The sequence below is a fragment of the Schistocerca nitens genome, chromosome 2, assembly GCF_023898315.1.
Source record: "Schistocerca nitens isolate TAMUIC-IGC-003100 chromosome 2, iqSchNite1.1, whole genome shotgun sequence".
Classification (NCBI taxonomy): Eukaryota; Metazoa; Arthropoda; class Insecta; order Orthoptera; family Acrididae; genus Schistocerca; species Schistocerca nitens.
The window spans coordinates 1,063,318,089-1,063,343,088 of record NC_064615.1 but is presented as its reverse complement, the minus strand read 5'-3'; the positions used below and the strand labels follow the sequence as shown (position 1 = coordinate 1,063,343,088).

The window sequence follows — 25,000 nt, the reverse complement described above, 5'->3', positions numbered from 1 at the left end:
TCTAAGCTTGAATTCCTGTCAGGCACTAGATTGTAATCTGTCATAAAATTTCAGAATAACGTGCACTCTGTTACTGAGGAAGAGATTCGTCCAAGAAACCAGTAATTTATTGTAATCTTAGAGAATGAAAATTTTAGTTTTTAAGCAATAAAGAAAATTGTCAGAAGGCAATCATTCATTTGCTGCAGCTCTCGTCCGTCTCTCTCTCTCTCTCTCTCTCTCTCTCTCTCTCTCTCTTTTTCTTTCACACACACACAAAAACACACACACACAAAAACACACACACACACACACACACACACACACACACACACACACAGAGTTGATATTGTTTGTGAGCTGTTTTATAGATAGGCTAATTTGTGCAGTGGCAAGGAAGGGGGGAGAGGGAGTAAGAATGTGTGGGACAAGGAGGGCCAACATCACAGTCACACTCAGCAACAAAATGACACTTAAATAATAACCAAAGTGAGAGAATGTGCCATGAGAGAGAGAGGGAGGAACAGAATGTTGTGGAGGAAAATGTATTACAGTACTGGGACAGTGGTGGAGCAATGAGACAAGAAAGATGAGGACAAAGAAGTGGGCTGCCAAGGATAACGGCATGTCACACACTTTAGCAGTTACACTGCAATTCTCACGAAAGAGCTATTTCAGTTTGGCATCTAGCACTCACACATAATACTCAGTGGGAGGCAGTTAATGATACGCAGTCCAGTGGCCAGCGCCCGATTTGATTACCTACCAGATAGGAGACTGAGCAGTCACCAAAAGGGAGACACGAAAGTGGCCAGCTCAGCTGTGAGTGATAGGATTCTTTGGCTGGTCTATTATTCAGCTGTGACATACTTTCATTTGGTCACATAGATAAGGTCACCTGTGGTCTAGGGGTAGTGTCTTTGATTCATAATCAAAATGCCTTTGGTGGCAGGTTCGAATCCTGCCACTGCTTAAATTTTGATTAATAATCAGCATTGGTGGCTGAAGATTTATGGTATAAGAAGTCACCTTCATTCTAAGTTGTCAAAGAGGGCGGAGGATTGGAGAGAGGTTCAGGGCACTCTCTTGTCCTAGGGGTGGGAAACTGCCCCTAAAGGCGGAAGAATCAGCAATGATCTATGACATGAGGATGCAGAAGGCAATGCAAACCACTGCATTAAAAGCACATAACGTTTATCCACAAGACATGTGGCCTGTAATTGAAGAAGTGTCATGGTGATCTCTCCATTAGCAAAAGATTCCGGAATAGTCCCCCCCATTCGAATCTCCGGGAGGGATCTGCCAAGGGGGAGGTTACTATAAGAAAAAGATTGAGTAATCAACAGAAGGATAATGTTCTATGAGCCAGGGCGTGGAATGTCAGAAGCTTGAACGTGTTGGGGAAGCTAGAAAATCTGAAAAGGGAAATGCAAAAGCTCAAGCTAGATATAGTAGGAGTCAGACGCGAAATGGAAAGAAGACAGGGATTACTGGTCAGATGAGTATAGGGTGATATCAACAGCAGCAGAAAGAGGTATAATGGGAGTAAGATTAGTTGTGAATGGGAAGATAGGGCAAAGAGTGTGTTACTGTGAACAGTTCAGTGACAGGGTTGTTCTTATCATAATCGATAGCAAACCAACACCGACAACGATAGTTCAGGTATACATGCTGATGTCGCAAGCTGAAGATGAAGAGAGAAACAGAAAGTGTATGAGGATATTGAAAGGGTAATATAGTGTATAAAGGGGGACGAAAATCCAATAGTCATGGGGGACTGGAATGCAGTTGCAGGGGAAGAAGCAGAAGAAAAGGTTACAGAAGAATATGGGCTTGGGACAAGGAATGAGAGATGAGAAAGACTAATTGAGTCTGTAACAAGTTTCAGCTAGTAATAACAAATACTCTGTTCAAGAATCGCAAGAGGAGGAGGTATACTTGGAAAAGGCCGGGTGATATGGGAAGATTTCAGTTAGATTACATCACGGTCAGACAGAGATTCCAAAATTAGATACTGGATTGTAAGGCGTACCCAGGAGCAGAAATAGACTCGGATCACGATATAGTAGTGATGAAGAGTAGGCCGAAGTTTAAGACGTTAATCAGGAAGAATTAATACGCAAGGAAGTGGGATACATACAGAAGTACTAAGGAATGACAAGATATGGTTGAAGTTCTCTAAGGCTATAGATACAGCAATAAGAAATAGCTCAGTAGCTCAGTTGAAGAGGAATGGACATCTCTAAAAAGGGTCATCACAGAAGTTGGAAAGGAAAACATAGGTACAAAGAAGGTAACTGCGAAGAAACCATAAGTAACAGAAGAAATACTTCAGTTGATCGATGAAAGGAGGAAGTACAAAAATGTTTCGGGAAACTCAAGAATATATATATATACAATTCCCTGAGGAATGAAATAAATAGGAAGTGCAGGGAAGCTAAGATGAAATGGTTGCATGAAAAATGTGAAGACATTGAAAAAGAAATGATTGTCGGAAGGACAGACTTAGCATACAGGAAAGACAAAACAGCCTTCGGTGACATTAAAATCAAGGGTGATAACATTAAGAGTGCAATGGGAATTCCACTGCTAAATGCAGAGGAGAGAGCATATATGTGGAAAGAATACATTGAAAGCCTCAATGAGGGGGAAGATTTGTCTGATGTGATAGAAGAAGAAACAGGAGTCAATTTAGAAGAGAGAGGTGATCCATTATTAGAATCAGAATTTAAGAGAGCTTTGGAGGACTTAAGATCAAATAAGGCAGAAGAGGTAAAAACATTCCATCAGAATTTTTAAAATCATTGGGGGAAGTGGCAACAAAATGACTATTCACATTGATGTGTAAAATTTATGAGTCTGACGACATAGCATCTGACTTACAGAGAAGCATCATCCACACAATTCCGAAGACGGCAAGAGCTGAAGCTGACAAGTGTGAGAATTATCACACAATCAGCTTAAGAGTTCATGCTTCCAAGTTGCTTACAAGAATAATATGCAGAAGAATGTAAAAGAAAATTGAGGATGTGCTAGATGTCGATCAGTTTGGCTTTAGGGAAGGTAAAGGCACAAGAGAGGCAATTCTGACGTTGTAGTTAATAATGGAAGCAAGGCTAAAGAAAAATCAAGACACGTTAATAGGAATTGTCGACCTAGAAAAAGCATTCAACAATGTAAAATGGTGCAAGATGTTCGAAATTCTGGAAAAAGTAGGGGTAAGCTATAGGGAGAGACGGGCCATATGCAATAAGCTCAACAGCCAAGAGGGAATAATAAGAGTGGACGACCAAGAACGAAGTGCTCGTATTAAAAAGGGTGTAAGACAAGCATATAGCCTTTCACCCCTACTGTTCAATCTGCACATTGAGGAAGCAGTGATTGAAATATAAGAAAGGTTCCGGAGTGGAATTGAAATTCAAGGTGAAAAGATATCAATGGTACGATTCACTGATGACATTGCTATCCTGAGTGAAAGTGAAGAAGAATTACGTAATCTGCTGAATGGAATGAACAGTCTAATGAATACAGAGTATGGATTGAGAATAAATTGAAGAAAGATGAAGGTATTGACAAGTAGTAGAAATGGGAACAGCGAGAAACTTATCAGGATTAACGGTCACGAAGTAGATGAAGTTAAAACAATTCTGCTACCTAGGCAGTAAAATAACCAATGGCGGATTGAGCAAGGAGGACATCAAAAGCAGATTAGCAATGGTAACATGTTACCATTGCTAATCTGCTTTTGATGTCCTCCTTGCTCAATCCGCCATTGGTTATTTTACTGCCTAGGTAGCAGAATTGTTTTAACTTCATCTACTTCGTGACCGTTAATCCTGATAAGTTTCTCGCTGTTCCCATTTCTACTACTTGTCAATACCTTCATCTTTCTTCAATTTATTCTCAATCCATACTCTGTATTCATTAGAGTGTTCATTCCATTCAGCAGATTACGTAATTCTTCTTCACTTTCACTCAGGATAGCAATGTCATCAGCGAATCGTACCATTGATATCTTTTCACCTTGAATTTCAATTCCACTCCGGAACCTTTCTTATATTTCAATCACAATATTTTTACAAAGGGTGTTCCTGGCCAAGAGAAGTCTACTAATATCAAATAGCAGCCTTACTTCGAGGAAGAAATTTCTGAGAATGTACGTCTGGAGTACAGCATTGTATGGTAGTGAAACATGGACTGTGGGAAAACCGGAACATAAGAGAATCGAAGCATTTGAGATGTGGTGCTACAGACGAATGTTGAAAATTAGGTAGACTGATAAGGTAAGGAATGAGGAGATTCTGCGCAGAATCGGAGAGGAAAGGAACATGTGGAAACCACTGACACGGAAAAGGGACAGGAGATAGGACATCTGTTAAGACATCAGGGAATGACTTCCGTGGTACTAGAGGGAGCTGTAGAGGGCAAAAACTGTAAAGGAATACAGTGATTGGATTACATCCAGCTAATAATTGAGGACGTAGGTTGCAAGTGCTACTCTGTGATGTATTGTTTTTGATAAGCTACATTGTAACTGATAGTTTTTCTTATTGAGACGAGAGGCCATTGTGCTAATAGATGTGACCTGTATTTTAGCATATCAAGAGATGAACGTTGTGCAAATTTTAAGATTTTGTGAAACGTTTAATATATTGTACAGTATTTCCTAAATTATTAGAAACAACGTTTCAATGTGTTGTTGCAGTGGATGGCTCATAAATGTGTTTGTAAGTGATCAGTGGATCTCATCATCCTAAGTCATTGTTTTAGTCTATATTGTGTTGTTCTATCCAGCTTTTAGGATAGGGATAGGGTTTACAGCTTTACATTGTAAGTATTACAGTATGGGTAGTTGTTTGGATGAGAGTGAGTCCACTTTGAAATGAATTTCTGTTTTAAACTTTCCACATTTTCCACATTTTAAGAACATTTATCTAGGTCTATTTTAACAAGGGCACTAACAACTGTGCACAGTCTTAATACAAGGGTCGTCCACAAAGTAAGTTGCGTTTCTATTTCTATCCATGGCAGCACTACGATCGCAGTTCTGAGCATGCGTGGCAGTTACTCTGACTCAAGGAGAAGACGTGTACACTATTTTCAGATCACTTCTGTCAACGTGTGCTTTGTAGTGCTTCTTTGTAATGTCAGCCGTAATTGAAAATGCCGCCGCGTGTGAAATCAGATCTGTGATTTGTTTTCTAAATGCAAAGAAAGTTAAACCAAAGTAAATTCATCAACAAATCTGCTAGGTTTACGGACAAAATGCTATGAGTGATTCCATGGTTAGAAGATGGGTGAGACTGTTCAATGAAGGACGTGAAGGACCTCACACGATGAATGTGACGAAACAATTCTTACAGAAATTTCACTGGGATGCGTTTGATCATCCTCCGTACAGCCCGGACCTCGCTACTAGCGACTTTCATCTCTTCTTACACCTAAAATTTGTCCTTTGTGGTCAACACTTCAACGATGATGATGAGCTGAAAGAACATACACAGGCGGCAACCTTCTATGAAGAAGGCATACAAAAACTTGTGGCATGCTATGACAAGTGGCTACAAAATTTCAGAAGCTATGTAGAAAAGTAGTTTAACAGTTGTAGATTTTTGTACAATAAATATTTTTTCTGTATCTGTACATGTTTGTTTTATATAACCAAATGGAACTTACTTTGTGGATTTGCCTTATATACACTCTCCATTCTTGTTTTCACTACTACCAAATTGGTCTCTCTCCACAATGCTGTTGTGATTACCACTATCAGACTGTAATATATGACTTCACTTTCCCTCTGAAAGTGAAGCAGAAGTTATCATGATCATTCCTCTGTTTGTACTTCATCCAGTCTTGATATTGTGTTGACTCCACAATAAATGGCTCTGCTCTTGCACAGTAGTGATTGGTACATACACTGCTGGGCATATGGCACACAAACTATCTGCTCTGAGCCTTCAGTACAAAATTAGTCAACAGAATGCAACTAAACAGTCAACTGTAAGTCCTGCAGGCAATAGTCGTGAAGCAGTTGGGATTTCATCATGGTAATAAGGCCAGACATCAGTTCAGTCGTGGAGTGATTACTTTTAATTGGCCTAGTTCTAACCTGTGTGTCTCACAACCATGCCATACCCATTAAAATGACAGTTTGTGACATATTCACTGATGCTGAGGCTATGAATTGTGTCTGACCTGCATCAACATGTCTGAGAGTTCTACCCTGTGAAACATGAGCCTAATAGTATTTTTCTGGTATTATAATGTAAACTTACCAAGAGGCTACAGTCCGCTCACAACAAAAATGTGTATGTGATTGAGACTGTGGGGTCTTACCAAAAGTATTCTTTAAATTTGAATCGAGTGTAAGTTCATAGCAAGGATACCTCCTTCTCAGTTTGGGTGGTCCAATTTTGCTTTGTGGGGTAGTCTCAATTGTCATTTTCAGTGATTACTCAACTTTTCCCTATTTTCTTCATTTCCTCAATTATTCCAAATGATAAAAGAATGATAGAAGGAAAAAATGTGAGCAAATAAGAAGTCAATACAATGATTAAAATGATGTGACAAAAGATTAGAAATAAAAAATTACATTTAAACCATTTAAATAAAAAATAATGATGAAAGTCATTTTGATAATGATTTAAAAATAAAAAAATTTCAAATCAATTGACAGGATTCAAATCTACAACCTTCTGCATGTCAGGAATGTATTTTGACGACTATGCTAAGCTGCGCTCTCTCTCTCTCTCTCTCTCTCTCTATCTATCTATCTATATATCTATCTATGTATCTATCTACTTAAGTAATGGAAACTTCTTTAGATTATTGTTACAACATTGTATAAAATCATTTAATTTGTTTATTGACAATGTAAGAAAAGATAGATTACTTCCTACTGTAAAGAAGATACATTAAGTTGCAGACAGGCACAATTAAAGGACACTTATGCAAAGCTTGTGGCCACAGCCATCATCAGCAAAAGAGAAACAGAGAGAAACGCACACCATTTATACACACAAGCAAGCACACCTCATGCACACATGAGTGCCAATTCCAGCATCTCAGGCCAGACTGGAGCTGTCACATGGGATGGCAGTAGCAATCTGGAGGGAACATGGAAGGGGAAGGGTTAGCAGTGTACAGGTGGGGAGACAAAGGAACGCTGTCTGGCGAGTGTGTGCAGGGACTAGAATGCCAACGGGTGTAGCATCAAGAGGTTGTGAGGCAGTGAGATGGGGAAAGGAGTGAAAAAGTAGAAGAGTGGGGAAAGATGGGTGGGTGCGTTGGCGGAGGGCAACAAACGAAGAGACTAGGAGACAAGAATAGGAGGAGATGTAGGACAGATGGGGTGGAAACTGTTGGGTGGAAGGTGTGGGACAGTATGTTACCATATGCTGAGGCCTTGATAACTACTGGAGTAGAGAATGTGTTGTAAGTATAACTCCCATCTGCACAGTTCAGAAAAGGTGGTGGTGGAAGGGAGGCTCCAGATGGCTTGGGTAGTGAAGCAGCCATTGAAATCAAGCATGCTATGGTCAACTGCATTTAGTGCCATAGCATGGCCTACTTTGATCTTGGCTACAGTTTGGTGGTGGCCATTGACCCTAGTGCACAGCTACTTGTAGTCATATCGATATAAAGAGCTGTGCAGTGGTTAAAGCACAGCAGAGCTGGTAAATGACATGGCTGCTTTCACAGGTGACCCACCCCCTGATGAGGTAGGATAAACCTGTGACGGGACTGGAATAGGAAGTGCTGGGCTGGTGGATTGAGCAAGTCTTCCAGGAGGCTACAATTGTTGTTTCCTACTTTAGTAGGGTGGGAAGAATCTCTGGTAGGATGCCCCTCATTTCAGTGCATGATGATAGGTAATCAAAGCCCTGGCGAAGAATGTGGTTGAGTTGTTACAGTCCAGGGTGATACTGGGTGATGAAGGGAGCACACCATTGTGACCAGTTCTTGGGGGAGGGGGGGGGGGTTGGGTGTATCAGGGGAAATGGCACAGGAGATCTTTCTGAGGACTAGGCGTGGGGCATAGTGCCTGTGTGAAGGCCTTGGTGAGACTCTCAGCATACTGAGCAAAGGAGTTCTTGTCACTGCAGAAGATGCGCTGTTCCCTGGGTGGCCAGGCTGCATGGGAGGGATTTTTTTGGCATAAAAGCATTGATACCTGTCGAAGTGCAAGTACTGTTGGTGGGTTTAGTATGTACAGTGGTGCGGATGCAGCTGTCAGAGAGGAGAAGGTCAGTGTCTAGGAAGATGGCTCACTAGGTTGAGGAGGACCAGGTGAAGCAGAGGGAGAGAAGCTGTTGAGGTTGTGAAGGAACGAAGATAGGTTGTCTTGGCCCTTAAGTCCAGATCATGAAGATATCATCAATGGACCTGAACCAGACTAAGGGTTTGGGATTTAGGATGGCTTGAAAGGTCTCTTCCAGGTGGCCCATAAACAGGTTAGCATAGGAGGATGCATGCAGCTGCCCACGGCTGTGCTGTGGAATACAGTTAGTAAAGTGTATGAGGAATGAGAAGGAATGTCTGGAGGACATTGGGAAAGCTAGTATTCAATAGCGGTAAGACCATAGCATATGAAGGATGTTGATGTATAGGGAGATGACATCAGCAGTGACAAGTAGGGATCCAGGAGATTAAGGGAATGGGGATGGTGGAGAGTCTGTGAAGGAGGCTAGATTATGGGCAAGTGATTGAAGGTGTTGGTCATTGTGGGCCGACATTCTTTTGGAGGGGACATAATAACCAGCCACAATCAGGTGTCCAAGATCGTTGGGTTTGTGATTTTGGGGAGCATGTAGAAGGTGTTTAGGGCAGGGGGTCATAGTGGTGAGGAGGGAAACGGATTCAGGGGGAGGTTCTGGGAAGGCCCTTGGGCTTGGGATTGGAAGTGGACTTCTGGGATGGGATCACTCTGGCAGAGTTTATAGGTGAAGGAATCAGATAATTGGTGGAGGCCTTCTGCCAGGTAGTCACTGCAACTCATAACCACAGTGATGGAACCTTTGACTGCAGGTAGGATTATTAGGTCAGGATTTATTTTGAGGTTGTGTATGGCTATTCCTTCTTCTGCTGAAAGGGTGGTGTTCGGAGGAAGGGACCAGGGGAAGAGTGGTGAGGCTAAGTTGGAAGTAAGGAATTCCTGGAAGGTGACCAGTGAGTGGTGGGTGGGAGGGGGGAGGATCATGATTGGATGGTGGTATGGACTGTGCGAGGCAGGGTTCAGTGTTGTAATTGGGTTGGTTTTGGTTGGAGGAATTGGTGGCAAAGAAGTGCTTCCATTGCAGAGATCAGAAGAAGGAGAGTAGGTCTTTGACAAGCCCAGCATGCTTAAATTTGGGTGTAAGGCTAAAGGTGAGGCCTTTGGATTGGAGTGAAACTTCTGTGAGCTGAGGGTTTTGGTGGAAATGTTAACAACTGTGTTTGGAGAATGTTTCGGCTCTGGATTTGATGGAGAGTTGGTAGGGAGCTTTAGGGGATGTGACAAGTTGAAAAGGTCAGTTAGGCAGGGTTTAGGTGCTGTGAGGGGTAAACGAAGAGGGACATTGTAGGTAGGATAGCGGTTGGATAGTGGTGCCCTGAAGCAGCTGTAGGATGTTGGCAGGGTAGATAACTTTTGGAGGTGGTGTCTAGAATGCTCCTCCAGGTGCTGGAGAGCAATTGTGCTTATCTGCAACTTAATGTGTCTTCTTTACGGTAAGTAACAGTCAATCTTTTCTTACATTGTTGATATTCCTAAGTGGAGTTTCCATTGTTTAATTTGTTTATTGACGATTTGTATTCTCAGATTAGTTTTTATTCCAAATATTTCATGTGGTTTTTTTCCTATAGTAGTGCTATGGCTTCCTTTCAGGTTCAAGCTATACCGAAAAATGTGATGTCTTTAGTTGGGGAATTATTCTGTGGGAAGTTTTGAGCAGGCGGAAGCCTTTTGATGACATTGGTGGCTCAGCTTACAGAATTATGTGGGCTGTGCATACTGGTGAACGACCACCCCTGATAGAAGGATGCCCACGACCCATTGAATCTCTTATGACCAGGTATTTTCTTTAAAGTTTTTCAAATTACTATGGTTTGTTTTTGTTGTTAATACAGTGTAATAATACTGTACTTTCAGCTCATTCCATACCAAGTGGTCAAGGAAAAAAAAAATAGTTGGTTGCTCAACTGTCTCAGAAAAAATTGATATTTGCTGGGTGAATTCCCAAATGTTTAGTGGGCTCAAAACTTTTTATTTTTTTAAATTTATTGTTTATCATATAGGAACAGTAGTCATTTTTGTTTCAGGCTGCGAGCAGTTTTTTGCATTTATGAGCATCTGCTGTTTTTAGAATTATTCAGTAAGGATTGCCCCAGACCTTTCAGATAAGAATTTTAGTTCAGCACACAACGGACTATCAATTAAAACCATGATCACCTGGCTGAATGTATTTGCTAATATATTTTTAATGGCTCAAAGTTATTGGTCACAAATTAAAAAACTCAAATTTTTAAACAGTATTTTTCCAAAGGAGAAGTAATTTCTCAGCCTTAATATTTTTGTGCTATTACACTACATAATGTAGTTGCTTATAGAGTATCAATGGTAAGAAGCTGACACTTCAATATACTATTTTTTTAAATGGATTTTTTAAAATTTTTTCATTCTTTGGCTTCAATATCTTCGTTGGGAGACCAGATAAAAATCTGAAAATTATACACTTAATACACCTTAATGATATCAAACTTCAGTATAAATTTCAGCTTTGTCAAGTCATGGAAAAAAATTACAAATATGAGCAAAAAATACATATCTTAATGTAATAAAGTAATATCTGGAGTAATGTAATAAAGTATATCAATGATTAATTTAAACACAAAAAACACATGAAATTAAGGTGACGTATGATTATTTGTGGAAACTGTTCTCTGCAGAAAGTTTAAGCAGGCTAGCAGACAGCAGCTGCAAGTCCATACAGGCTCACAGACAAGCCTATACATGTCGGTGTGTTGTCTTGCCCATTCCACCACCACCTGTTCACTCACACTCAGTTAACAACGATGTCTTGAAGTGTGCAGTTTAACAATGGAGTCTCAGTGTTATTTTGGTGTTCTTATTAATGAAGCTTGGCATAAAAATGAAAAATTGAGAAGATGGCAACTACTGTCAAAAATAATTTTTGAAGTTTGATTTCAAAAGCAAAGTTTCACTAAACCAGGTGGGGGTCCTAAAAATGCTCCGACTGATTATGCTGATATGCTCTACCCATTAGTCCAAAATTTGCATGTAATAAGAAACATGTCCTCCGAAAACTACCCAGTTTCTTCTGCTCATACAATTACAGTTTTTGGAAACACTTCCGATTTTGATAAAGTCTTTCACTTGAAGAAAACTATGAATGGGGTAATTTATGACCATCTGCTGTGCAAGCATGCATGACGGACATCCGCTGTTTTTCACCCCCTGATGTAAGAACATTTATGTCTTTCTTTCCTTTGGCGTCAATCGTATAATTTGACGGCATTTCAAAATATATAGGAGCTTGGTCAGCATTTCCTATCTGACCAGGAAGGTATTGTTTTTCTGTGTGCAGCCTAATTGAAATGAAATGTCGTGTGACTAGGGCCTCCCGTCGGGTAGACAGTTCGCCTGGTGCAGGTCTTTCGAGTTGACGCCACTTCGGCAACCTGCGCGTCGATGGGGATGAAATGATGATGATTAGGACAACACAACACCCAGTCCCTGAGCGGAGAAAATCTCCAACCCAACCGGGAATCGAACCCGGGCGCTTAGGATTGACATTCTGTCACGCTGACCACTCAGCTACCGGGTGCGGACGCAGCCTAATTATGAAGCGTTGAAATTCCACAAGTTTTTCTTCATAATTTTTCGGCGGCTTCTGTGCAAGTAAAGTTCGCCTCCGAAGTGAAAAACCGCAGCGCTTCATAAACAGATCAATCCAGCTGCGGCTAACCCTAAAATTTTCAATTTTTTGCTCTCTAGCAATTTCATGTGCCTTAATTCTTAAAATTTCGGTGTTCACAGGCAGGAATTTCTGACGCAGTTCCAATCACTTCTACTACATGATATCGGTCACACTTTGGCCCACTAAATGCTTTCCTGCTACTTGAACATTCAAATAATTTGTCTCCTTGCAGTCGCCAACACCTGATGTTGCTCTCATCAATCCTGTATCGCAGACCTGCAGCACAATTAGAGCTTTGTTCCTAAAAAGAAATAACTCCCCTCTTGAATTTGGCACTATAATGAAAGTGCTTCATTATGGTTCACTAACACCAACAAGCACTTCACAAAATTCCACGAAGCAATAGGTGCTGCTATGTGAAATTTTAATGAGCCGCAGTGTATCAACTCGTGCAACTCCTAAAGCCTTGTGCATTGTTGGTATTTCTGTGTAAAGAAATTTATTTTTGTTGCTACGAATATTTGAAAGGCTGCTACATTCGAAGATGAACAATATGGAATTTCTGTTTACTTCGTTGGATAATGTATGAAAATGCAGTGGTTGAAACTCGGGGCAGAGGAGAAAAGCTCGTCTTCTACCTTTCATTTTAGTTATTTACTGACGCAGAGGTTGTGGCGCCAGTATTTATCTTTGTGCCTGCAAAGGATGCCTGTGTAGCCCTGCATATATTCGACGGCAGAAGTTAGTTGTGGTGGCACCTACCAACATTTTTCAGAACTTCCGCTTACTTTGCACTCAATTCTAAGCCACGGTCGGTTTTTTGGATTACAAAAACCGCAAAAAAGTGCGGCTTAAATTCAAGTAAATGTGGTACTTCAGTCAGTGTGTTTAGAAGGCAGATTGCCCTGTACATTTTGGAGGCAGTTGATGAATCCCTATCCTCTGATTTCCTAATAATGACTACATTGGCTGTTTTCCAGGACACTTCTTTGTTGTAAGGTGTCATCTAGCATGTCTGTTAGAATGGAGTTGATCTGTGTGATAGTATTTTTAAGAGTTTCCTAAAGTATTCCAACTGGGAATTGCTTCGTACTAGTTTTAAATCTAGCTATTGCTAGCACTACCTCTTCCTGGGCGAAAGGATGGTAATGCACCATTTTTGTTAAATTGCTCATTTGGTCATGTAAGTCCATATGGTGTTGTTGGTCATGTGTTTCTTTGTTATCACGGAGGTGCTTGCTTAGCAGAAACTCGGCTGAGCATCTCCAGCCCTTCGTCATCATACTGTTTTCCTGTTGTAATGTTGACAAAACTGTTGCGATCTTAATTATTGTGTCTCCCCCATATGTTGTTCTGTAGTTGTGTTTTAACAAAGTTGCCCCAGTGGTTTTGCCCTGTTTTGTTTAGTTCTTTTTGTACTTTTTTTTCACATCGTGGTATAGCTAAGTCCGAGTTCTTGTTCTTGTGCATCTTGGCTCTTTGATAGTATAGTATATAGACCATGGTAGTTTATGTTTCCGTCTGGCTTTCTCTCATGGAATGGCTGCTGACTACGCTGTTTGGAGTAAGTCTCTTAGAATATGCATTTTGTAGTCTGTGCTACCTTGGATAATGTGTTGATGAAAATCTTCTACTGTGTGTGTAATAATCAGCCAATTTGCCTTACCTAGAAGTAATCGGCAATGTTTCAAGGTTGTTTAGCGTGTGTGTGTGTGTGTGTGTGTGTGTGTGTGTGTGTGTGTGTGTGTGTGTGTGTGTACTTCACATTTTGCTATGTGTGCTAGAAAGTTTTTGTTTGCTAGCGATATGTCTATATTACTGATTCCTCCAGTGCTACCACAGTATGTTGGTGCTTGTCTTACCCCATTTAATACAAAAAGATTGTACTCATTTATGATGTCCTCTAGTGTCTGTTCTATTGATATACCAGAGCGTTAAGCGGGCATTAATGATTGTGAGTATAAATAGTCTTCTACCTCTGGAAAATTGTGCAACTTCTCTGATTAGGTCTGCGAAAAGTTAAATGTCATACGAATACTGTGTGTACAATGAAATGATTATCCATGTGTCTGTCTTTGGCCTCTCTCCTGATAGGCGTGCTTGATACAGCACCTACTATCAATCTTCTCGTAACATCCTTGCTGATCGGTGTGCTGGAAAAGCTACGCAAGCACATTCCCCTCCCCACCCACCCACTAAAATACAGCACCATTTTTGTGTAGGGAGGATGCGCATGACAGTGGGGAGGGAGGCAGGACACTGTACATTGAGATGAGCCGGGAGCCATGACTGTGGATGATGACGTACTCACGACCGTCCCTGCCATCTGGCTTGTGAGGCAACAGGAACATCCTCCAGAAAACTGCTGCCAGGACATATGTCCAGGCCTGAGGGAGTGTCCTAGAGCAATGACGGCGATGGCGGGGGTGAGAGCACATCGTTCCTCCACTCCTCCTGGGGTGCCCTAGTGCCACCAGCGGGTGGCTGTGAAGGTCGCGCTGTTCCATAAAAGAGCCAATGTGTTCCTGAATCATGCCTTTTCCAGTTCCCATGGTTGCCATAAACCCTGAAAAGAACGAGATTCCTCGGTGCAAAGCAAAACGTGTGGACTATTGGCAGTGCGAGATGCTGCGGTGGATGTAGCAAGTGTAGCAGCATCTGATGGCGGTGGCCACACAGAAGCTCAGCTGGTGATGGTCCGTCTCGTAGGTGGGAGCTATAGGAGGCAAAAAAGAGCTGCAGTGCCTGTTCCCGTGTGTGGGTGGTGCAAAGCTTGGCTACATGTTGCTTGAAAGTGCGTACGAAGCATTCTGCTTCTCCGTTGGACTGGTAGTGAAACAGAGCACTTGTTACATTTTGTTCACAAAACTGCTCACTTGCGGACAGCAGTTTGTTATAGATGACTGCATTGACTGAGTAAAGTCTGAGGTTACTATTAATTTTGGACACGAGGTCATTAATATACAACATGAATCGCAAGAGTCCTGATGCATTTCTCTGGGACACTCTCCACATTTACATCTGTCGATGACTCCCACCCAAGATAACATATTGTGTCCTCCGTACCAAGAAATCCACAATCCAATCACAAATTTCATTTGATACCCCATACGATTGCACTTTTCATAATAAGTATAGATGTGGTTATTAAGTCAAATGCTTTTCAGAAATGGTGCATTTATTTGACTACCTGACACATTGCTTTCAGTATGTCATGTGAGAAAAGTGCAAGGCTTTCATATGATTGATGTTTTCGGCATCGATTCTGATTGTCTTGGAGGAGCAATGTTTTCGAAATCCATTCTGGTAGGCTTTCCTTATCTGTACAAACAGTTTAGGAAACAATCTGAGCAGCAGATGTTGCTGTCATTTATCAACTAGTTATGTCATCAGAAGATCACAAAACAAATTGCAAAACAATTTAGAAAAGATACCTGTATGGTTCAAAAATTTTCAGTTGATGCTAAATAATGAAAAGTGTGAGGTCATACACTTGAGAGCTAAAAGGAATCCATTAAATGTTGGTTACACAATAAATCAGTCGAAGCTAAAAGTCGTAAATTCAACCAAATACCTAGGAAGTACAATTACAGACAACTTAAATTGGAAGGAACACACAAAAAATGTGTGGGGAAGGCTAAACAAAGACTGCATTTTATTGGAAGGAGACTTAGAAAATGTAACAGATCTATGAAAGAGACTGCTTACACTATGCTTGTCCATCCTCTCTTAGAATACTGTTGCACGGTGTGGGATCCTTACAAGACAGGATTGACGGAGTACATTGAAAAAGAAGGGCAGCATGTTTTATATCATCACGAAATAGAGGAGAGACTATCACTGAAATGATACAGCATTTGGGGTGGATATCATTAAAACAAAGGCATTTTTCGTCAGAGGATCTTTCCACGAAATTTAAGTCACCAACTTTCTCCTCCGAATGTGAAAATATTTTGTTTATGCCAACCTACATAGGGAGAAACGATCATCATAATAAAATAAGGGAAATCAGAGTTCGCGTTGAAAGATATAGGTGTTCGTTTTTTCTGCAAGCTGCACACGATTGGAATAATAGAGAATTATTGTGAAGGTGTTTCAATGAACTATCTGCCAGGCACTTAAATGTGATTTGCAGAGTATTCATGTAGATGTAGATGTCAGATACTGGATGGTAGTTCGTGGATCGCTTCTGCTATCCTTCTTGGAGACAGATGTGATCTGTACTGTCTTCTGTGGTGGTAGTAATGGGAACAGGTTGAGGTTCACAAGACTGGTGAAACTAAGACTGTATAGTTTCTAGAGGAAACTATATAGTTTATCGTCATTAAAGAGTAATCTCTCATGTAGGCAGATGGCAGTTATCTCAGGTAAAGTTCGTCGGTTAAACTTGACATAACCTGTGATAAGCTGCACAGCTAAACTGAAGACGTGCAGGCTGCTTAAGTGTTTAAAAACCACCACCATACTAATCAGATCAGTTCTTGAAATGACAAGTGAAAATGTTCCCATAAGTAGAAATGTTTTATGAGAGGCCAAAGAAACTTTCTCGGTACCTCCATAGTGAAGATTTCACCATATCAAACATTGGCAAGAAGATGTAAACTGCGTTAACATTTAATTGGAAAACATTTAAGTGGAAAAAGGCAGTGCACTTGTAAAGTATTTAAGATTGGAAGACGAATATTTTGCCATCGCTGATAACATATATGAACCCAGATACAGAACTGGGGTCTGCTATAATTTACTTCCATCAAAAAGCCTAAGTATATTCTGTTCAGAGGGGAAAATATCACAGAGGCAAAAAAGCAAAGGAAGAATGATGGCCCTATTGTGTGTTAGTAGTAATGCCAGTGAAAAGATGTTGCCATTAATGATTGGAAAATTTTAAATTCTCACTTGGCTTCAAAACAGAAAAACATCTCTGTGCTTGTATCATTTTATTTGCAGTGCCTGAGTGACTGCTGAAATTTGTACAAAGAGTTTCAGAAGTTTAAATGTTGAGATGATTGCAGCAGCATCATTCTTTTTAATGTCATCTCTCTGGAACATCTGATTTTGTGTTTCTTCCTGCTAAATGTGCAAGTTACCTGCAGCTTCTAGACATGGGCAGTATTCATCTTGTGAAAGCTAAATGCAGAGTGGCTGTTCTGCAGAGGCAAATTTCATTCTACAAAAGAAAGTCAGCCAGCCAGTAGTAGCCGACCGAGACAGATGCAGCAACAGGGAAGTAAACGTTTTTGTGTCATTTATGAGTTCCTAATCAGGAGCGAATTTTATTGTATCATCTGTGGGCTTTAATAGTTTAGTTTCTTGAGTTTCTGCGTGTAAATTTAACATCTAATAGCCACAGTTCTCACGTTTTCCTTTGTGTCAGAAAGTAAACCGATTCTGTGACATATTAACAGTTCCTAACCAGGGGCAAATTATTTAGTTTCACTTGAGTGCTTCGGTAGTTAGGTTTTTGAATATCTGCGTATTACTAGATACAGTTTGTGCGTTTTTGTCAGGGTCTACAGTAGAGTTGCGCAGCACGTGCTGATAGTCCGTTTATCTGAATGTTTAGTTTTCCATGGTCTTCAGTATGGACAGGGATTGTAATTGTTGTGTGTGGATGCAAGCCGAGTTGGTGACACTTTGCTCTCAGCTTCAGGCTGCGATGGCTTCGGTTACACAGCTTGAAGCTGCAGTGGATGGGCACCACTGTTGTGAGCCAGTCGTGGAGATCCAATGGATGTCCAGCACGTCAGAGTCCTCCAATCGGTCCTCACCGGTGGCAAACCCAGTTACTGCTCGCACTGAGGCTGACCCCTCACCTGTGGTCGAGTGGGAGGTCGCCCCAGGGCGAAGCAGGCGGCTAAAGACTTCCCAGGCGGCCGCATGTAAGGCCTCTCTGCTTTGCCTGACAAACAGGTTCTAGGTGCTGTCTGTGGCTGACACTGTCGCTGAGCCGGATGCTGTCGCCTGTCCTGTTTCAGAAGAAACCGCTCGGCCTGCAAGATCCGGGCAATCACAGGGGGTGGGATTTTTGGTAGTTGGGAACTCCTATGTTAGGCACATTATGGGGCCCCTTAGGGACTTGGCTGAAAAGGAGGGTAAGAAAACCAATGTGCACTCCGTGTGCATTCTGAGTGGAGTCATTCAAGATGTGGAAAGGGTCCTTCCAGATGCCACGAAGAGCACAGGGTGCAGCCAACTGCAGGTGGTTGCTCACATCGGTACCAATGATGTGTGTCACTTTGGGTCAGAAGAGATTCTCTCTGGTTACGAGCGGCTAACAGAAGTGGTAAAGGCTGCCAGTCTTGCTTGCAAGATGAAAGCAGAGCTGACCATTTGCGGCATAGTCGACAGGACCAATTGCGAACCTGTGGTACAGAGCAGAGTGGAGGGTCTGAATCAGAGGCTCAGACAGTTCTGCGACTGTGTAGACTGCAGATTCCTCGACTTATGCCAAAGGGTGGTTGGGTTTTGGGTTCCGCTGAATAGTTCAGGTTATCACCATACGCAGGAGGCAGCTACACGAGTAGCAGGGGCTGTGTGGCGTAGACTGGGCAGTTTTTTAGGTTAGAGGGTCTCGGGAAAACACAAGAAGGGCTTCAGTCACAAAGGGTGCAGGCTGAACACAGGAAGAACGTAGATAGAGGAACCATTGGTATAACAATTGTAAATTGTCGTAGCTGTGTTGGGAAAGTACCAGAGCTCCAAGCGCTAATAGAAAGCACTGATGCGCAAATCATTATAGGCACTGAAAGCTGGCTAAAGCCAGATATAAGCTCGGCCAAAATTTTTGCGAAGAACCTAACGGTGTTCTGAAAAGATAGGCTAAACACGGTTGGTGGTGGCGTGTTTGTTGCTGTCAGAAGTAGTTCAACTTGTTGTTAGTTAGTATGGGCAGAGGTCATTGTTGGCAACTGGAATAAAATAATAATTGGATCCTTTTACCGACCTCCCAGATCAGATGATGCAGTTGCTGAAAGGTTCAAAGAAAACTTGAGTTTGATTTCAAACACGTACCTGACTTATACAATAATAGTTCATGGTGACTTTAATTTACCCTTGATATGTTGGCGAAAATACATGTTTAATTCCGGAGGTAGACATAAAATATCATCCAAAATTGTGCTAAATGCATTCTCTGAAAATTATTTCGAGCAGTTAGTTCATGAGCCCACGCGAATAGTAAACGGTTGTGAAAACACACTTGACCGCTTAGCAGCAAATAATCCTGAGTTAATAACCAGCATCAAAACCGATATAGGGATTAATGAACACAGGGTTGTCGTAGCGAGATTGAATATTGTAATCCCCCAATCCTCAAAAAATAAGCGAAAAATATACCTATTCAATAAAGCAGATAAAAATTCACTCGCCTTCCTGAGAGACAATCTCCACTCATTCCAAATTAATAGTATAAGTGTAGACCAGATGTGGCTTAAATTCGAGGAAATAGTATCGGCAGCAATTGAGAGATTTATACCAAATAAACTGACAAACGATGGAGCTGATCCTCCTTGGTACACACAACGGGTTAGAGCACTGTTGCAGAAACAACGAAACAAACATGCCAAATTCAAACAGACGCAAAATGCCCAAGATTGGCGTTCTTTACAGAAGCTCGAAATTTAGCCCGGAGTTCAGTGGGAGAAGCCTATAACAGTTTTTAAAACGAAACTTTGTCTCAAAACCTGGCAGAAAATCCAGGGAGATTCTGGTCGTATGTGAAGTATGTTAGTGGCAAGAAACATTCAATGCCTTCTCTGCGCGATAACAATGGAGATACTATCGAAGACAGTGCTGCCAAAGCAGAGTTACTAAACACAGCCTTCCGAAATACCTTCATGAAAGAATACAAAGTAAATATTCCAAAATTTGAATCGAGAACAGCTGCCAATATGAGTAACGTAGAAGTAAATATCCTCGGAGTAGTGAAGCAGCTCAAATCACTTAATAAAAGCAAGTCTTCTGGTCCAGACTGTATACCAGTTAGGTTCCTTTTGGAGTATGCTGATGCATTAGCTCCATACTTAACAATCATATACAACCATTCGCTCGATGAAAGATCCGTACCCAAAGACTGGAAAGTTGCACAGGTCACACCAATATTCAAGAAAGGTAGTAGGAGTAATCCACTAAATTACAGGCCCATATCGCTAACATCGATATGCAGCAGGATTTTAGAACATACATCGTGTTCGAACATTATGAATTACCTCAAAGAAAACGATCTTCTGACACACAGTCAACATGGGTATAGAAAACATCGTTCCGGTGAAACACAACTAGCTCCTTATTCACATGAAGTGCTGAGTGCTATTGACAAGGGATTTCAGATCAATTCTGTATTCTTGGATTTCCGGAAGGCTTTTGACACTGTACCACACAAGTGGCTCGTAGTGAAATTGCGTGCTTATGGAATATCGCCTCAGTTATGTGACTGGATTTGCGATTTCCTGTCAGAGAGGTCACAGTTCATAGTAATTCATGGAAAGTCATCAAGTAAAACAGAAGTGATTTCAGGCATTCCCCAAGGTAGTGTTATAGACCCTTTGCTGTTCCTTATCTATATAAACGATTTGGGAGACAATCTGAGCAGCCGTCTTCGGTTGTTTGCAGATGACGCTATCATTTATCGACTAATAAAGTCATCAGAAGATTAAAACAAACTGCAGAACAATTTAGAAAAAATATCTGAATGGTGCGAAAAGTGGCAGTTGACCATAAATAACCAAAAGTGTGAGGTCATCCACATGAGTGCTAAAAGGAACTCGTTCAACTTCAGTTACACGATAAATCAGTCTAATCTAAAAGCCGTAAATTCAACTAAATACCTAGTTATTACAATTACAAACAACTTAAATTGGAAAGAACACATAGAAAATGTTGTGGGGGAGGCTAACCGAAGGCTGTGTTTTATTGGCAGGACACTTAGAAAATGTAACAGACCTACTAAGAAGACTGCCTACACTACGCTTGTCTGTCCTCTTTTAGAATACTGCTGCGCGGTGTGGGATCCTTACCAGATGGGACTGACAGAATACATCGAAAAAGTTCAATGAAAGGCAGCATGTTTTGTATTATCGCGAAATATGGGAGAGAGTGTCACAGAAATGATAGAGGATTTGGGCTGTAAATCATTAAAAGAAAAGCATTTTTCGTTGCGACGGAATCTTCTCACGAAATTCCAATCACCAACTTTCTCCTCCAAATGCGAAAATATTTTGTTGACACCGACCTACATAGGGTGGAACGATCACCACGATAAAATAAGGGAAATCAGAGCTCGTACGGAAAGATATAGGTGTTCATTCTTTCCGTGTGCTATACAAGATTGGAATAATGGAGAATTATGAAGGTGGTTTCTAAATGGAACATTTTATTTTTCTTTATTTTATTCTCCTTCCTCCACTTCCTCTTTCTCATCCTCAACATTAATCTTTTTGCATCTTGTTTTTGTTAATCTACAGACACACTCCTTGCATGACCTGAATCACAACAGTTTTAGTTTGTCTCTACTGTTAAACTGGTATAGGTCTTCCCTTATTTTTGCATTGCTGAAAAATGACATGTCAAACAGAGAATGTTTCTGTTTCTTTGAAGAGGCCCAGGAAGTAATTGTAGATTATCTCTAACAGTTCTTGTTTTTAATCTTGTAGGTGTTGGGACAAAAATCCAGCAAACAGACCATCAATGGATGAAGTTGTTCATATAATGAATGCACTTTTTCCATTCTTTACTGGGTATGATGAACCTGTACAATATTCTTCTGGAGATGAAGAGTCTTCTCAAGGTATGTGCTGGCAAATGCTCAGTCAAGTACTTGAATGTGTGATTGTTCTGCCATATAGAAATATACTATTGCTGGAACAACCTTAAGAGTTTGTGTGGGATAAAACTATGGGTCACTTGCAATTGAACCAAGTTATTGTTCACATCTAATTATTAGAAAATCTGCAAGGCAGTTCTTGTCTTTGAAGTTAACCTCATGATTTTAATTGTTAAATATTGTCTTTATTTAAATACAAAGCATATTTGAAAAGCAAGGGTTGTTTGCTTATATATGATTGTTGACAGCCCAGAGCAAGTTTACAGTAAGTAGTGCTATCAATTGACTGTTTATGAAACTGCAGAAGTAATATGACTGTTAAAAAAGGCTTTGGAAATCATTGCTCCTGTAAGTCGCGAAGTGTGTGCTGTAATTCAAAATTTGCGTGCTAAAAGATGTACAGTTGCTGAAATTCATCAGGAGTTAATGTACACCACCTATATCACTTAGAGATGATCCTTGGATTAAATAAATTAGGGGATAAGATTCAAAATTTCTGTTGGGAATTTTTCATCCACTTAAGTACAACCCCAACCCTATGCCCAGTGACTCTTTGACACTTCAGACGGTGGCTTGGAGGACAACAGTTTGAAGGTGATGAGGATGAATGCAGAAGGGTTTAAGAAACTAGTGCAGTGTTTCAAAAAATGCTTAGAAGGGAATAATGATTATGTAGAAAAGTAAGATAGGTGTTCAATAAACTAAATCAACCATAAAAAGATTTTCTAATGAAAGTAATTTTCATTTATTGGCTCTTACTTTTCAAATAATCTAGATGTTATCACTGTAAGCTGTATTATGTGTGATACGTACAAGAATTTTTAATACTTTCACATTCAAAAGAGAGGTACTACTGAACACACGAAACACAGTCATATTTTATTTAGGGTTTTGCAAGTGAGCTTTATTTTATGTAACTAACTCTAGTTAATTGTTCAATGGAACTTAGGAGTTTTTATACTACACTCATCTATGATAACATTTAAGTTCCTGACGAGTGACTGCTGTGTGAGTCTAACAAAATACCACTAGAAATCAACAAGTCTTTGCAGACATTATCTGTATCAAGTGGTTAAATGTCCATAAGCCCAGTGAGCATGGAACTATTCCAGTATTACCAGTCAGGGTTTCACTGAGATGATGGTGCTAATGTCACCAGAAGCAAGTGACTTTTTTATGTCTTTGCCACAAATGATTCAGATCCTCATAGCACAATACAAAGAACAAACAGGTGCAGCACTTGCAATGTAGTATGGCTGATAGACAGCAGTGATATTATCACAGAAATTAAAATACTTTATTTAATTGTCTCATTTTGAGACCACACATATATGTCCTTGTGAATAATCATCAGTGATGAATAGGAGTTTACATCATATAAATTAATAGTTTGACTTTTATTACTATTATCAGTATTTGTGTTCATGGATATTAAAAGATTTTGTGTTGTATGGATGACGTATAACATGAAACTGATGTAGAGTACAAGGATTACTGCCTCATATTACAGAAACCATTTGGTGTTGTAATTTGAGCGCACATTTTTTAAGTATCTCATCCCCATAAATTTTTGGAAGAAATTGACTGGAAATAAATGCTAAATAGTTGTATATCAAATTTATCACATATACTGATACATTCACTTTTATTTTTTAGGTAGTGCTCTGCCAGAAGAATATGACTCAGATGATGAAGACACACAAGCTGAAATGGGAACAACTTTGACAGATCGTTCAAGTGAGTTTTGTTACCTTATTCCAAGAAGTTATGTCTTTTGTTGAAGTATGTAAGGTTCATTTTTAAAATAGCATTTTTTATGTCTTTTGTTGAAGTATGTAAGGTTCATTTTTAAAATAGCATTTTTTGTTACCTTATTCCAAGAAGTTATGTCTTTTGTTGAAGTATGTAAGGTTCATTTTTAAAATAGCATTGAGGGGTAACTGATGATATATTAGCTTTTCAGTGTTGAAAGATGTAGATAATTTTTTTCTTGCTTATGCCTCTTTCATTCAATTCATTTACTCCTGGTGGTCAGTAAAACTCAGACTATATTCCTTATTTTTCAGAGACCCAAGTCTCTTCAACATCAACAATGAATGGTTCTATTATGACACAAGGAAAAACAGAGCTGGTGGCAGAGAGTCTGAAGAAACCTCTACAAATTGAAGTTGATCCTGTAAGTAAAAGTTTGTTGAAAATACACCAGCTGCTGAAGCAAGAACAACTGCGTGCGCGCGCGCCCACACACACACACACACACACACACACACACACACAGAGAGAGAAATTCATCAGAATAAAGATGAGCAGCAATTTTTTTAAAAAAGCAATAATGGGCACAGGGGCTCAAGGGACGGCATTTATTGGATAAGGAGAAGTAGTAGATAACATTAAGAAGTAATAATGTACTAAGAACTGAGATTCATTTAAAATAGTCTATTGTGAGGCATCAGTTTTCATAACCATAGTACTGATGTATCATCCAGCTTCAATCAGTGCATCACCAATGTGTCAGCTTACGACAGTTACTACATCTACATCTACAGATACACTCCACAAACCACCATACAATACGTAGTGGAGGTTACCATGTACCACTACTGGTCATACCCGCCCCTGTTCCACTCGCAAACAGAGCAAGATAAAAACACCTCTGTCTATGTGCCTCCGTATGAGCCCTAATTTCTCATATCTTATCTTCTTGGTCGTTTAGTGCAATGTATGTTGGCAGCAATAGAATTGTCCAGCAGTCAGCTTCAAATTCTGGTTCTCTAAATTTTATCAATATTGTTCCTCGAAGAGAATGTCGCCTTCCCTCCAGGGATTCCCATTTGAGTTCCCAAAGCATCTCTGTAATGCTTACATGTTGTTCAAACCTACTGGTAACAAATGTAACAGCCCAGCTCTGAATTGCTTTGATGTTTTCCTTCAATCCAATGTGGTACGGATCCCAAACTCCCGAGCAGTACTCAAGAATAGGTCACTCCAGCATCCTATATGCGGTCTCCTTTATATGTGAACCACACTTTCCAAAAATTCTCCCGATAGACCAGAGTTGACCATTTGCCTTCTCTACTGCAGTTCTCACACGCTTGTTCCATTTCATATCACTTTTCAGCGTTGTGCCCTGATATGTAGAAAACTTGATTGTGTCAGGCAGGACATTGCTTATAATGTATGTGAACACTACAGGTTTGGTCTTCATATGCATCTGCATTAACTTACATTTTTCCACATTTAGAGTTAGCTGCCATTTATCACACCAATTAGAAATTTTACCTAA

At 40.4% G+C, this 25,000-nt stretch overlaps 1 protein-coding gene across 1 annotated transcript in view; it reads left to right on the top strand.

Moving 5' to 3' along the window:
* LOC126237436 (mitogen-activated protein kinase kinase kinase 7-like) overlaps positions 1–25,000 on the top strand; it is a 169,148-nt gene that overhangs the window by 45,900 nt on the left and 98,248 nt on the right. Inside the window, exons 5-8 of the mRNA XM_049947551.1 lie at positions 9,845–10,031; positions 21,548–21,681; positions 23,374–23,454; positions 23,784–23,893. Coding sequence (XP_049803508.1) covers positions 9,845–10,031; positions 21,548–21,681; positions 23,374–23,454; positions 23,784–23,893 — 512 coding nt within the window. The remainder of the gene's footprint in view (positions 1–9,844; positions 10,032–21,547; positions 21,682–23,373; positions 23,455–23,783; positions 23,894–25,000) is intronic.